This window comes from Bidens hawaiensis, unplaced genomic scaffold (genome assembly GCF_021521415.1).
Source record: "Bidens hawaiensis isolate Kalapana, Puna unplaced genomic scaffold, B.hawaiensis_p1.1 tig00040537_1, whole genome shotgun sequence".
Taxonomy (NCBI): Eukaryota; Viridiplantae; Streptophyta; class Magnoliopsida; order Asterales; family Asteraceae; genus Bidens; species Bidens hawaiensis.
In genome coordinates, this window is record NW_027505663.1 from 1,836 (window position 1) to 17,902 (window position 16,067).

At 35.6% G+C, this 16,067-nt stretch overlaps 2 protein-coding genes across 2 annotated transcripts; both read right to left on the bottom strand.

Annotated features, from left to right (window-relative positions):
- Nucleotides 1-4,304: 4,304 nt before the first annotated feature.
- On the bottom strand, nucleotides 4,305-10,551 carry LOC143614576 (beta-glucuronosyltransferase GlcAT14B-like). The gene is made up of 4 exons (XM_077087974.1): nucleotides 9,759-10,551; nucleotides 9,597-9,672; nucleotides 9,388-9,503; nucleotides 4,305-5,171 (listed from the first exon to the last, which is right to left on the bottom strand). Exons 1-4 carry the CDS (start codon nucleotides 10,339-10,341, stop codon nucleotides 4,657-4,659), a joined length of 1,290 nt encoding a protein of 429 aa, XP_076944089.1. The 5' UTR covers nucleotides 10,342-10,551; the 3' UTR covers nucleotides 4,305-4,656.
- Nucleotides 10,552-13,718: 3,167 nt separating this feature from the next.
- LOC143614578 (LOB domain-containing protein 27-like) lies at nucleotides 13,719-14,569 on the bottom strand. The gene has a single exon (XM_077087975.1). It carries the CDS (start codon nucleotides 14,425-14,427, stop codon nucleotides 13,792-13,794), a length of 636 nt encoding a protein of 211 aa, XP_076944090.1. The 5' UTR covers nucleotides 14,428-14,569; the 3' UTR covers nucleotides 13,719-13,791.
- Nucleotides 14,570-16,067: the final 1,498 nt, after the last annotated feature.

A 16,067-nucleotide genomic window follows, 5' to 3' on the forward strand; every position in this document is an offset into this window, starting at 1 on the left:
ATTCTTTTAAATGGTGAATCAAGGTTCAAAAGGAATTGACTAAACACCCACATAAACAAAAATGCATAACAATTATCTTACCTTCTTCATATGATGTGTACAATACCCGCCACGTACATGTCACGAAGCTAGACGTGCCACGTGACAGTGATCATAAATTAGAGCCAATCATCATCCACCTCTTATATATATACACGTAAAACTACACTATGTAACATTTTATAAAACCGCGTGTAGTGAATTGAGCCCTTATGGGGCGTTATGCGTCATGTGACGTCACATCACCAAAAGGGTTTTATGGCTAAAATGAGTGTAATGAATAAAGCTCCTCCAAATCATTACTCTATTATTACTTTATTATTATATTATCAAAATAAACGAAAAAACAAACTCACCAATCATATTCCTCAATTTCCCTCCACCTTTCCCCCACCTGACGTTGTGTAAGAAGCGCTCCACCCCCCCCCCCCCCCTCAAAGCGCCCTGATGGGCGGTGTTCCCGGCGCTTTAGAGGGTTTTGGGTTGTAAAAGCGTCCCACTTAATTCACATGGTCTAAAAGATGTATTGCACCAGGAGGGTATTCAACAAGCACGTTATGCTATGTATGCTTAAACATAACGTTTTGAAAATTCTATGGCTAGTGAAGGAAATGGCTTGAATATATGTCAACGAACAGGGTTTTCGTTGTTGTTTTCGACGAAGAAAATCGCTGTTCAACGACTATAATATATTTTAAAAGAATTTATTTAAATTAGCTATATAGTTTGGTAAATTTATAAAAGTTTACCAAACAATCTTTAATTTCTCTTTCTTCTCTCTTACACTTTTAGTTTGTAATAAAGATAAAGACATGATAGCATACTCACCTCTCTAATAAAGATTTAAGACAAGGAAACGTATCGAATTTATTTACTTGTGCATTTATGAGTTTAAACCCTATATTTCTATTTTGTTAATTCATAATAATTTACACCGATTTTTCTATTTTGTTAATGGCACCCTTAGTTCATTCTAATAATGTCTCATCGACTTGAATTATTACAAAATTATTATTAACTTAAACTTATGTTAATAAACCCATTAAGTGTCTCATTATTATATAATATAATTAAAGAGTTTGGTGTCGCAAAGTCTCGATTGAGTCACTTTGTGGCACCTTATTGGTAGTATTTTTTTTATATTTTTATTTTTTTTTAGTTTCGGCCGTAATGAACGTAATAAAAACCTACTGAATGTGAATTTTGGTTTTGTTATCTTTTATTATTTTGCTTTAGTTACGGTACCGTACTGAACGCGACATAAACTGACCGAATTCGCGTAGACTCACCGCGTTTTGTTTTAGTTCCAGTACCGTAACGAAAACCAACCAAATGTTGATTTTTGTCTTTTTAGTTCCGGTTCCGTAACGAACATGACAAAAACCGACTGGATTCGCGTAGACTCAACCGCCTTAACGCCAGGGATTGATAACGGTCTAGTTTTACAAATGATCCAGTATTGCCGACCAATGTCATACCATTGTTCCACCCCAAATTTTATAATTTTTTTGTTTTTTTTTGTCTTAATTTTGATACAATAATGCACGTAATTGCAAGCGACCGAATTCGTGTCAACTATCAACGCTTGTGTTTTACCATTACCCGTGTTTTACCGGCCTTGCGCCAGGGGAAAACACTAGTTATTATATATATTAAATAGAAGATTTTGTTCCCTCACAAATCTACTATTCAATTTACTATTTATTTTAATTTTTTAATTTTTAATTTTTTTAGTTTATGTTTTAAGTTTTAAAAATACAGCATAGATCGGTCATCGGTACACTATCAGATGGTTTTTATTCTCTTTATTTTATTTTTTTTGTTTCAACTAATTATAATATTTAACAAATTATAATTTTTAAACCTTTAACATAGGCAAGTGTCGGCTTTACATATTTTATTTGTCGGTTAAAATTTTCTTAAACTTTGTATTCGTATGTGTTATGGTTGGTCTTTAAAATGACCGAAACTTTTTACATGATTTAGAATTATCCAATCATCACATGTTTTTATATCTGTGTTTCGAAGTTTGTTACCACACCTTTAAAATAACTAACTCATGTTTACCGATTTGTGTTGGTACTGCCGATACCGACCGAATTTGTGTTTGTTCGCAGCTGTGCTTTTTTTGTTTCACATATGATAATTTGTTGTATTTTGGCATTGACATGTTTATTAATCTCTTTTGTTTAGTTTCGATGTCGTAACCGGATAAGGCTTATTCGCATCGACCCACAACGTGTTCGTGGTTTAATGTTTTTACTTGTGTTTTTTGTTCAGTTTAATGGTCACGTCGTGAAGCACAGGGTCCTAAATCCTAGTTCTATTTATAATTTTTTAACTTATGCAACATGTATTATTTTTCCTTTATTTTAGCTTGTCTAGCTTTCATTTTCGATTGTTACAATAATTCATATGGTCAAAAGTCGGTACCGCGCTTTGCCTGAGAAAGAGAAATCAACTCGCAAACTTTGGCTAAAGTTCACGGTTTGGTTTCAGTTCACAGTATCAGGTTTGAATTTGCGTTTCTTTGGTCTTGCATGCTCAGTTGGCTAATATCGGTGCATATGTTTGTTGTGTGTTCATCGTTAGTGCCGTTAGGTTATAAATGTTCGTAATCGCAGAACTCGTTGGATTGGAAGATTAGGAGGTCTGAATCTGATGATGGAAAATCGAGTGATGCCTGAAATGTGCTGGTTGCATTTCCAAATTTATAATGATTTTATTAAGTTGATATGTTTTATATTTTATTTTACTAAAAGGTGTTACCGTACGTATTTGTTAGATAAAGAAAGTTATTGAGAGTTGATCATATTGGTAGTAGAATATTTGTGAAACATAAGAATGCTTAAAAGCAAGTATTTAAAGAGATTTAAGTTCTATGGAAATTTCGTGTGATCATGTTTATATTAAAATTATTATTATTTACTTATTTTCATTCTCTCTTTTAACTTAGTTGTAGCTTAATAAATAGTCTCAACGATAATCATTTATTTTTGCAATTTTATAATAAAAGTCCAATTATTCGTTTGTTTAAGAGCACATTTGGCTTACTTGTTAAGAGCAAATTTGAATTTTAGTTGATTTCTTTTACCTTGGACCGGCCCTTGATTAACTTGGATGTTCAAGAGCATATAATTTTGTTTTTATTTTCCCTTAAATAGTAAGAGCAGTGTTAAACTCATTGCCAGCTTAACCAAGGGTTGTAGAAATAAGAAATGCACCTTATTGTATCAAGAACAAATGCCACTTTGTTAATGTGATTTTTTTTTTCTCTTTCTTAAAATGTAAATGTGATGATGAGAAATTGAGAAGTGGGTATTTTTGGGTTGATTTTGAAAATTGAGTAACCTGCTAATCTTTTAGTGTTTTGCTGCTAAACTTTAGTGTCTTGAATTAAGTGGCAACAAAATCATACTTTTTTTAACATTGTTTGGAACCACGTGTTGCAAGAGAAAGTCATATTTTTATATGTGCGCACCGCAAGCAGGCGTTGTTGCAAGAGAAAGTCATCCCCCATATTGAAGATAATATATAGAATGATGTGTTACAAGACAATGGATTAATTTTTATTTTTTTTTTTTGGTATGTGGTTCGGCTAATGAAGGCCGCGCATCACCAATACCCGAGAAATATAGTTTTTCAATCTCATACACCGTCTCATGCCCGAATACAACTCATCAACCTTAAATGGTACAGCTTGACCGAGAGTGAAGTACGCTAATTAGTGGAAACGACTAACTTTTATAGACAATCACTTCCAAGATCATATATTATTGTTTAGATTTGTTAGAATGAGTCAAGCGTGTTTTCATCGATGCTAGAATAACGTCAAATTACTCATTATTCCAAGTATTCAGGATTCGAGAGAAACAACATTTGCATAGCTTGACAATTAGCACATCTGTTTCCCTACTACGCATAATGATTTAAGAGGGAGCGGGTGTCATACCGATGTTGGTTGAGAAGACGAACTTTTGTAGACAACTCGTGTATAACAACTCAATGATTCTGACATAAGGTTTTGGAAAGCTTAAAAAGAAATTAATTTGTCTGTCCTCAATGACCCCAAAGAAGGTGGCTTGCTTGATATTGTTGGAATGCATCCAGTATGTATACCTTCATCGGTGCTACGAATCAAGTGTACATACTTAATCGTCTAAGATTCAGATCTTAAAAGAAATAACATTGGGTTCTATATTAAAATCAGAAAACAAAAACTAACTATATCAACTAAGAAGATAAGATAATGAATTCAACAACACAACACACATGTACAGCAAAATTTGAACAAAAGCATGTTATGAAGGCTTTAAAATTCTCATATATTTTACAGCATTGTTCATTGTCCCCACTAAAATGGGCACAAACTTACCTGTTTTTGATTTCAATCCCTTGGAATATTTATAAACTTTTTTCTTATAAAAATGTTGAATCAGGGTTCTAAAAGAATTGGCTAAAACACCCACATAAACAAAACAAAAAACATAACAATTACCTTACCTTCTTCATATGATGTTCACAATCGAGTCGAGCACCCGCCACATGTCACGAAACTAGACACGCCATGTTGCAGTGACCATTAATTACAACCAATTACCATCCACCACTTAATAGTCATCTACATTGTCGTGGTCTAAAACTCTCATCCGACAAAAGTGAGTTCACAAGAATCTCGAGCCTCTTTGCCCCACTTGTAGGCTCAAACCGTGTAACATTCCCGACAACCGAGCACGGGTCCGAACCGTTTTCACGACTCCCGATGCACCACCCACCGGGAACAATCATACCCTGGCCTCGAAACAGTAGTTCAGAGTCGATCCGGTCAAGCACGGGGTCATCTTGGTGGAACTTACGTGCGAAGGGTGCGTTGCTGTCAACCATCTTTTGCATGTCTTCTAATGTGAGGTAATGAGGATGTTGTTTCGGAGGGTTGTCCCATGATATAAAGTGGAGGTCGCTGTTTACAGTGGTGTTTTTGAATTCTTTTGCGTTACATATTACGGTATGAAAATAGCCTTCGGGTGACGAGATGAAATTTGCATAATACATGAGGACGGTCCTTGGTAAATTGTCCCATCCCCATATGCAGAAGTCGATGAAAGAGCGGGATAATACCATCCAAGCCGATCCTGGGATAAAAATATATATGCAAAATCCATTAAATGCAAATAAACTATGCATCATTGTCTGATGTCTTAAAGCATTCAAATGTTTCAACTTTCAAGCCGTTGTCTGATGTCTAAAAGCATGCGACAATTCATGTGAAAAATAAATAGCTTTTGCATAAAGTTGAAAGGTCTTCATGGTTTTAAAGGTTTCAAAAGTTGGTAAGTTGAACGCGCACGCACATAGTTTTTAATTATGTAGGAAAAGCCCGGGCCCGCCCTACAAATCCTATGAAAGATATGAAACCTGTCTTGACACACCAAAATTATCTTATGAATGCAAATCTCGTGAGATGGGTTCTTATGGTTTCAACGGGTCAATGGAAGTCATTAGTAGCCCACCAGCAAAGGCTTGTGTAAACAGACAATGGGTTAGGGTGAGCAATGAGCATACCACAACCAATTAATCGTAACCGAACCAAAACTCATAAAAACCAACCCACTATTAACTGAAAACCAAATTAACCAGATGATTGGTTTCGAGGCAAGTGATTAACCGGAAAATCGGTTTTCGGTTATGATTATGCGTTCCATAACCGATGTAAATAACCTAACCGAACCAAACCAAAGCTATTAAACACACACACACACACACACACATATATATATATATATATATATAGACCCAATTACAAATTTTGTCCTTTAAAAAAAGCCAAATTACGGTTCGTGTCCTTTCCTTGCAGGCGGTGTCCTTTAAACTTTTTTTTCCTACAAGTTTTGTCCTTTACGCTAACTGGGTTAGAAAAAGTCAGTTAAGTATGACATGTGCCAGACATGTGATGGGCATAATTGTAATTTTAACAGGGGAATATATTATATATATTTTCTTTTCTTTCTCTCTTCTTTCTCTCTAAGCCATAAATTCCGGCCACCATAACAGCCACCACCGTCGGCCGTACAAAACAGTAAATAATAATAATAATATGTTGCATATCTATCTCCGGCCATCTCATCTTCCTCCTCCCTCCTCCTCATTGCCGCCGGAACCCTAGCCTTCGGCTCTCTCCTCTTCCTCTCCCGCCGCCTCCTCCCACCACCAACCTCCAACAGCCGCCTCCACCGCCAGTACCACACCAACCTCCCTCAACGCCGCTTCAACGTCCGCCGCCTCGATCTCAGCTTCCGAGTCGGCGCCGTTTTCCGGCAGCCGGAGAGCCCACCGGAAAAACGCTCCGCCTGTACCTCCCATTCCATCATCACCACCGCCATACAACCGCCGTAGATCTATTACCGGCGGCTAACTGTTCTTCACAAGGTACGATTCAATTTCTACATCGATCGATTTATGCATCGTTTTAGGTTACCATTCGATTTAATCTTTGTGGGTCAATTTCATCTGGGTGTTATTGATTTTTGTTTGTTAAAGCTTGGATCTTTACGGGTGTTCTTGATTTTTGTTAAAGCTTGGATCTTTATTGTTTCTGGGTCGTTTGTTCTGGGTCGTTTGCAATCTGTGTGTTTTTGATTTTTGTTAAATGTTGGATTTTGAGTGTTTCTTGTTGTTTATGAACCATTGATTTATGTTTGGGATCTGTGAAAATGTATAAGTGATGTCATTGTTGATTGGATTAGGTTTTGATTGAATTTGGATCTGAATCGGTTGGGGGAAATGGAGCCTGAGGGGGTTAAGCGTCGAGGGAGGAAGAGGAAGAGAAGGAAGGAGTTGCAGGTGGTGAAAAGACAAAAATGCCCTCACATGCGTCTCACGTGAGGGCATTTAACTGAGTTTTTCTAACCCAGTTAGCGTAAAGGACATAACGTGTAGAAAAAAAAAGTTTAAAGTACACCGCCTGCAAGGAAACTTAGAAAAGGACACGAACCGGTTTTTGGCTTTTTTTAAAGGACAAAATTTGTAATTCTGTCATATATATATATATATATGTCTATGTTCCATACACGTATGTTCAAATTATTAGATCTTAAGCTAGCAGATGATGACAAAACTGTACGTATCTTCTAGGTGTACTGTTGAGTGATGACTTGTTCATGATGCATGTGATTGATGTTTTGTGTTATATCCAAATGTTTTGGTGCTTTTATACATTGAGGCACATCTGTTCTATGTTCTTTGTAGTCTTTTTTATCCATAGGTGAACACTTTTATTAAACCAAAAAGCATGAAAACAAAAAAAAACACAGATAATTAACCAATGAACAAACCGCAACCGATGCCAATTAACCAAATAACAAATTGGTTAAGAGAATGCCATAACCGAACCACTCGGTTTCGATGGAGGGTCAAAACCGAACCGACGTTTGCACACGCTAAGCCTGGTAAATTGGGCGGGTCGGGCAGGTTCAGGTTACAGCCTTACAGATCAGAACGGGATTGGGTGAGAAATGGGTTAAGGTTTCTGAGCAAAATGAGTTCCGGTCAAAACAGGTTCCAAGCAAAATATATTCAGACCAATACGGGTTGTTTCGAAAAAGTCCCCATCCACACCCCACCTCTGGGTTAAAATGAGTCGTTTTAGAAAAAAAAAAAAAAAAAAGGTACCCACCGGGTCAAAATGGGACATTTAGAGAAGAAGTATCTATCCACCCCTGGGTCAAAATGAGACGTTTTAAAATGAGTCGTTTCAAAAAAAATAAAAAAAAAATAGTGCCAAAGTGGTTGGGTTGGGTCGAAATGGGTCATGGGTCGGAACGGGTTAGGGTCGTCCGTTGTCCTTGTTCAAAAAAAAAAATACCGACCAGAAACCCGTTTTGAGCCATTCCGACCCGGGCCCGTTTTAACCTGAACCCGTTCCGACCCGAACCAAAACAGCCCATTTTTTAGTTGACCCATTCCGACCCTAACCCCTAAAAAATAAACAATAAAAAAATCATAACTCAACATATAAATAAAAAAGTAAACAAACTAAAATGTTTTCGCCGTTGTCCTCGTTCATCAAAAAAAAACCGACAAATTAACCGAAACTGAAAACTTGACAAAAACGAATTAAAAATGGGAGCGTATGGATTGATTCGGATTAATATGGAATTATTACCACACACTCATTCTATATTTTCTCCTTGGTTGAACAAAAAAACCGAAATCGACCCGTCCAGTGCGAAAACTCAAAAGAAACCGAAACCCAACTCGTCCAGTGCTAAAACTCGTGTCGCCTGATTCGAGCCAAAACCTAAACCGATCTCGTTCCAATCCAAAACCCACATCGACCCATATATATAAATTTGTCGACCCATTTTGACCCGAAAATAAGAATGTGAAATTTCAAGTGAGCCATTTTGACCCATTTGATTAAAACCTATGACTTAAACCAACCCTTATAAATTTTAAAACAGCCCAAATTGACCCATTTGAAATGGTTTGGGTCAAGATTGCCACCCCTAGTTAAGGATTATTACATGAATTATATGAAGTATTATGTATTAACATATTAATTAAAACCTTTATGAACTTTTGGCAACTTTTGTTTCAATACATATGTATTATTTGCTGTGTCCTTAAAACAGGTTCTTAATAGGTTGTGTCGTGTTAACGTGTTTCTAAACAGGTTCTTATTCATGTTTGGAGAAAATGACACAACTAGTTACCTTGTCCGTGTTTCTAAACAGGTTTGTGTTTGTGTTTCAAAACACTACAGAATCCTAAAGCCAATATACCAAAGAGATGAACAAGGCTCAACCTTTAGGATCTAATATACCTCAGTAACATTTCATGATAAAAGACATCATGTGCATGGTTTAGCAATTGCCTTACATCCACGGTTTCACTAGAATTCTTACTGTAGTCCTCATGAAAGCTAAATAATACTCTCAAATCAAAGAAAGACTAGTTACATTTATATTGAAGAAAGCCGAACAATAAATGGAACAAGACAAACAAAGTTCATCCAAGTTAATAAACTATAGTAAACGTTCTCTTTCAAATTTCAAGCGTAGACTCATAGACCTAAACTAGACCTCTAAAACATATATCAGATTGCCCATAAAGAATTAATAGATGCACATTTGAAAACATTTGACTTTTTTTTAATTTTAACAAACTTCACATGCAAAACTGAATGATTTGGCAATGCCATACCTAAATGTCAATATCCCAATAACTCAATTGAACTAAAGAACAAAGAGACAACCAATCTGCATAGGCAATTACCATAATTGGCTAATAATAATAATAATGAATTAAGAGACTCCTGTCACTAGAAAAATAAGGCAGAGTCAGACAAACCTGTAAACAACTTAAAAGCTGTAGGCACACTTCTTCTCTGTGTTATCCAAAACACATCACTCTTTTCAGTCATATACAATCCAGGATCCACTATCACAGGCTTAGCTCTTTGAAACCTGATTCAACCAACACACATTCACATTCAAATTCAATTACATAAACCACATTACAAATTAACATCAATCAATCAATCAATCATAACATCTTACTCTTTCCATCCGATATTACTTGTATGATCAATAAAATTAAGATCCCTTGGTAACGAAGCAAACGTATGCAGCAGATCTGAAACAAACACAAATATTATCATTAACAAAATAACAATAACAAATAATCAGCAACTTTAGCGTCTGCATCCGATGCTCTTATACCGTCTTGAGTAACGAGCGGATAATCCGAGGCGCTGAGATTAATAAACCAATCCCAATCTCCACCTTCCTTTAACAAAATGGCGATGGCGTGGAGCGTATTCGCCACCATAGTCGGTCCACGATACGTGACCAAATTCGCCTTGGTGATCATCACCACATTACCAAATCTCAAAAACACCGGATGACTCTCCACAAACTTTTGCAACTCCATTCGCTCCTCGGTGGACGATTCGGCATCCAAATGGACAACGTATCGGTTATTCGGGTGGTACAGAGCAAGAAGAGTCCGCCGGAGCATCACGCCGTCGTGGTTCGACCCGGAAATTAGGTAAGCAAACCTCGGTGGGTTTCTGGTTTGGGAGAATCCGATGGGTTTTAACTGGTGTTCGACAAACACCGAGGTTTCGGCTGTCTGGTAGTAGAATATGCTTCTTCGGTTGCCGTAGAGTGAAGTTAAGGTTAGGAAGAAGAGTAGGAATAGAGATATGGTGGATCCGATTGCTAATAGGTAGATCCATTTTTTCGTTATTGTATGTGGGTGTCTCAGATGCATATAAAAGCTCTTTAATTTCTTCATTGTCATGTTCGGATTTGAAGTGACGGTGGGGATAGAATATTCCGGTGGTGGTGGAATGAATTGACGGTTGAATGAAGTGGATCAATGGCGGCGTTGAGAGTGGATTTGGAAGTAGAAGAAGGAGGAGGTGAGTAAAGAAGGAAGTTAAGACTGGAATATTTGTTATTAATTCAACTTGTCTGAATTTTGATAGACTCATTGACTCATTGTTTTATTTAAATATCACTAAAATATTACTAATAACAAGATTATTATATATTTTATAAAAATGATTATGATTATAGGTGGGGGTTTTTTACTTGTTAACAGACTTTGAAAAATAATGGTTCCAGATAAACCGGTTAGAGTTGAGCTGACTTGGTTTGTAAACAAGCAGAGGTCTGAGTCAAGGTAAACTCGGATAACGGAAAATTATGTTGCGTAGGGTGGTGAGACTGTTAACTAGCTCCGATTGATAGACTTTAAATCTGTCATTTTCTGAAACTCACGTGATCATTGAAAATATGCTATTAGGACACCCGTGGTGAGAGGATTAAAACACTCATTATTTATGTTACACCAACACTGCCCAGACGTTTTATTTCATGTATTTTTTAATTATTTCATGTATTACTTATTTTATTTTCATTTTCTTTTTAAGAAACTAATTTAATGTTACTTTATTACTTCTACATTAAAAAATATTTAAAAAATCTAAATGATTAGAATGTACTTCAACCACTACGTATAAAATGTGGCATTAATTATTTAATATGTATATATAAATAAATGAAGTTTAAATAAAAAAAACTAATAGATAAAATAAATTGATAGCGATAATAGGGTCTTCTAGGACATAGACCCGTGCATTCGCCAGAGCATACTCCTTTGCATTTATCATTTTTCCCTTGTTTCTTAGGTGTTTCGTCTTTTGCTACAGTAGACATTCTTTGTTAATTATATTTTTCGGTGGCGGTGGTGCTACAGGTTAAGGTTGGTCTAGTACAAACTTCGGAGTAGATTGGAGTTGGTATACGGTTGCTTGAGCTAAAAATGTGTTTTGTTGTTGTTGAGACGCGACCCAATTTGTGTAATTCATTGTTTTGTCGATGGGAAGTTAAGGATGCATGGTAAGCTAAACTTGGATGGAATGTGTGGCACTGCTTGATTCAATTGATTGGGTTCATTGGGTTATCCAGGTTGTTGATTTGGATGAAGATCCGGTGGTTGGGGACTGCCCATTGAGTCAAGTTGACGAGTATAAACAGTTATTTTTTTTGGTTGTGTAACGGTCAACCCCCCCCCCCTCCTCTTATAGCGGCACAGGTGCGTTTTTTTAGCTAGGGAATGGTGCACTAAGATGCCCTTAGAGTCAACTTCACTTTGGGTGTTCAGGTATTCAAACGTGGTCCTTATTTTATCTTGTCAGCGTTTGATACAACTTCAAAGTGCATTAACATTTTATCCTTACTAATGATATTCTTATTCAAACTAGGGTGTAGAAAACAACGATAATTGTAGTTTCTTTTACATTCAACTTCAGACAAACTTCACTAATTTATTTGACGAAAATCGTATCATTTTCTTATGTCCTTGCTTCTATTCCAAAACAATTTTTCATAAGAACAAACAAATCTTTATTTCCCATATGTATTCTTTAAAAGATGAATTGGATAGATTATATAGGAATTGAAACAATGCGATGATCATCACGTGGATTCAACAAATTGCATGACTGAACAAACGATATTATTTCAACCCTAATAGACTTTTGGCGACGATATAAATTACTCGGCCTATTTGGTTGGCTTGTGACCCAGACCATATATTAGGTCTGAAATTTAACTAAATCGAGCCATAAGATGATTATAAATTACAGTCTCAGCTAGGTGAAAGACCAACAAAATGTTGATTTTACATTTTTGTATTTCATTTATTCATTACCTCTTTCTATAGATACAAGAGAAAGTTACATGTTTCCGTCGGTCGTATAAATGGAGATAGGGGTAGAATTAAGAGACTGTCTCTCTTCCTCTTTCACTATAGAATGAGGCAGCTTGCATGTGATTCCTTTGCAATTGATTGTAGTAAACTTGTTTATTGCATACCCATGAGGCATGATCAATCATGATATGCCATAAATGCATTATCTTTACTTGTTGTGGCATTACTATCGGCAAGCTTACCTTCCTTCATGGGCTCCTACTCCACTCCGGTGTTTTAGTTTTCTTTTTGGCATCCATGCAATGTAGTGGTAAGATATGATCCATTTATCACTAGGGTTTTTTTGTCCAATATAAATACAAGTATAATATAGATTGATTACCTGCAAATATCTCTCGATCTTGATCTCTTGGTGAGAATTTGGACCAAAAATTCTAAGAAATATAATATATAACAAAAACTCGCTCAGGTAACATAAATGTCTCGAAATGGGCTGAACCTAAATGTCAATAACTTGCTCAGGTAACGTATAACAAAAGGTTACATACTGTTCTTTTTTTTTTCATCCGAATCATCCATAATTATTTTTCTTGATCTCAAGCTTCAAGGATTACTTACAAACCATTGGTGATTATAAGATAACAATTTGATTATAACTGTTTTAACTTTTTAAAATACTATTTTATTTACTAAATCATGTTATGGTAATTATCAGTAATCATATAATATCCAATATGAATTTGATTTTTGAATTCTTCAAAACGTGTGTAATATGCATATTATATATATTCATTTTATGATGATATATACTTGGTCATTTCCCATCACTAAAATAATGAAAGTTCATTATTTATTAAATAAAAATATCACACTAACATAATCATTAAGTTACATAATCACAAACCAACATATATTAATGGTTTAACATAACATCTACATATATATAGGTTTATCAAAATGATCTAAAAGTTTTCAATTTCAAAATCATATATATGATATCCTAACCAAACATTTCAATTTCAAAATTCTCGAAACAACATATAAGATAGAGTATTCCAAGACCCAAATTAACAAAATCAACCAAATTAATTGCTTTGTTTAAAACCCTAAACTAATGACCATTTCACCACATCTATTCTACCATAACACCACAATTATAAACGTACGTGCAATCAACTGAACAAACTAACAAAGTATTCAAATCACAAAAACCAGGCCGGGTTTCGCCTCTTAAACAACAATTAACATAAACCAGACACGAAACTCACGGCTTAACTAGTGATCGAGGAGATCTCGAGCACTAGCACAAAGCCCTTTTGTCATTTAATCACACAACGAACCGAAAACCCTAAAACAGTTTTTCATCAACTTTCATGTTTCATCTCTCTAGGATCAATCAAATACGATGCAGCATTCAACGATGATGATGATGATAATGATTCCAAGCTGCAAACAAAAAAATAATAAACCAACATTAAATCAATATCAAAATCTTTCATAAAAATAATAAATTAGTGTTTTTTTTAGCTCAAATTACTTGAAATCATAAGCTTCTTTTGTTCCCAAAAAAGATTGTTGACCATTAACATTACAAAACTGTTGAAACTCATCAAACAACTGCGGCTGATTCGCGGTCATATCAACCGCGGTTTTCCCACGATCATCATCCCACACATAGCCAATATCTTGATCACTCGTTTGATTATAATAAAACCCTAAATCACGTCCTTCGTTAATCATCGAACTAGCCCAATCACTCGACCCTTCAACAACTTGTTCATCACCAACCACATTATGCGAACTTTGTCCCGAATTCATACTCCTCTTATACGCGTCAAGAACCCCACGAACGTGTCGAAGTTCTTGAACCAACTCCGCCAGCTTTTGCTGCAAATGAATGATAACCCCATAACAGCCATGAACCCGATGAAGCTGACGGATGTTGGACTCGTATTGGATGGATTTCATGGCTTCTTCTTTCTGTGCATCGTCGGTCAACTTGCTTAGAATCTTTAGGATGTGTCCAACGCCGTAAAGACTGTGGACGCTTTGGAAGAGTTTGGGTTGGTTGGCTGGGAAGAAGGGGGCGAGGGGGCAGTCTGGCGAGCAGCGGCGGCGTTGGAAGCGGCAGGCGGCGCAGGCGGGGCGAGAACCACCCTTGACTGTCATGGGGAATGGATGGAATGGAAGGGTTAAAGAAGAGGATGTTGTTAACTATAAGACTGAAAAGTAGGCTGAGAATGTTGATGAAGATTAGTGAATTTGAATTCCACTTTTATAGGGATATTTCGTTTTTCATTTTAGTATTGGGGTTTAATAACTAATTGGATTGACTTTTTTAACTAACTACTACTTTTTGTTGAGGTATCTGTTTAGTCAAGTATTTTAATTTTAATTGGTGTTAGAATTGAATACAACTGAAATGCTATTTAATTAGCACCGTAAATTTAACAACCAAAAGGTTACATAGTGAACAATTACCATCTAACGAAACGAACGTGCATGAAGTGTTTGATAACATTTGTTGATTTAGGTCATTTATGATTGTTTACATCTCCGTTAAAATAAATCTATCACGTCAATACTAATAACACTAAAATGGATGTTTGAAGTCACTTCACTTGTCACGTGGACAGTTGAGTTAAATTAACCCACTTTTTCAGAGGGTTGTGGTTAACTAAAAATTTAAATAAAAGAAAGAAATAGAAAATAATATTAAGAAACTTGGTGATTGGTTAAAATGATGGACCTCACCTTAGCTTCAACATTGACGCGCATGCTAGTGGTGTTAATGGCATGATCAAGTGAGTTGGCATAGTGGTAGCGCTCCACTACACTCGGTCTAAGTTAAGTACAACCCATTTTAAGAGCCGCCCATTAGTCCATTTCATACGTTGGTTAATTATTTGATTTTCTCACTTACACCCTAATTAACTTTTGACTTTTCAACTTTTCGGCTCTAGAGAAACTCAAATAAAACCCGCGAACACCGTCACTAGCAACCCAAATCAAACTGAAACTCACAACCATGGTCTCTCTCGACTCTCGAATATCAACCTCATAAGTTTAGGACATTTTCTCAAAATGGTTGTTTTCTAGTAAATGCGTGCATAGTGTAAATTCAATACTTCAAAACCATATCATATCAAAGTTTTTCTACCGGCTTCCACTCTGTAAAATAAATAGATTTTCATAAATTCTTTTTATATCCTTTATCATTTGACTTTTAAAGACTTGTTTAGTCATCATTATTTCTTTTAGCATAAATCATCTTCATCTTATATTTTGATAAATGTATTATTTGTAGTAGATCTTCCACATTTGTATTTGATATTCAATACCTTTTCTTCATTTCTTTAACCAATTGACTTAAGATAGATTGCAAAGTTAGAGTAGTTTTCTTTATATCTAATATGATCATCGAAGATAAGACTTTGCATCAACTATTCGTCTTCTGTTTTAAGATTCTTCAGCTTTGAGTCGACCATTCTTTGCATTTGCATGGTCATTTCATATTTTCCTGGTTAGAGCATGCTTCTTAAGTCCAATTTCTTGCTTAGCTTAAAATGTTTTGATCTTTTACCATAACTGTTAAAGAATTAATAGTGAAATATTTGAATAATTCTATTTAGTAGTTGTTGACTTGTTTCACATGTTAATATATATCATCATCCTAAAATAATATTTATAAAACACAACTTAACTCCATGAAATTCAAAGTTTCAAACTGAAAACTTGTAGATTATATCATCAACTATAAGTGAACCATTTGAATTCCATGAACCAGCAGTAGTAGAGAAACTATATGG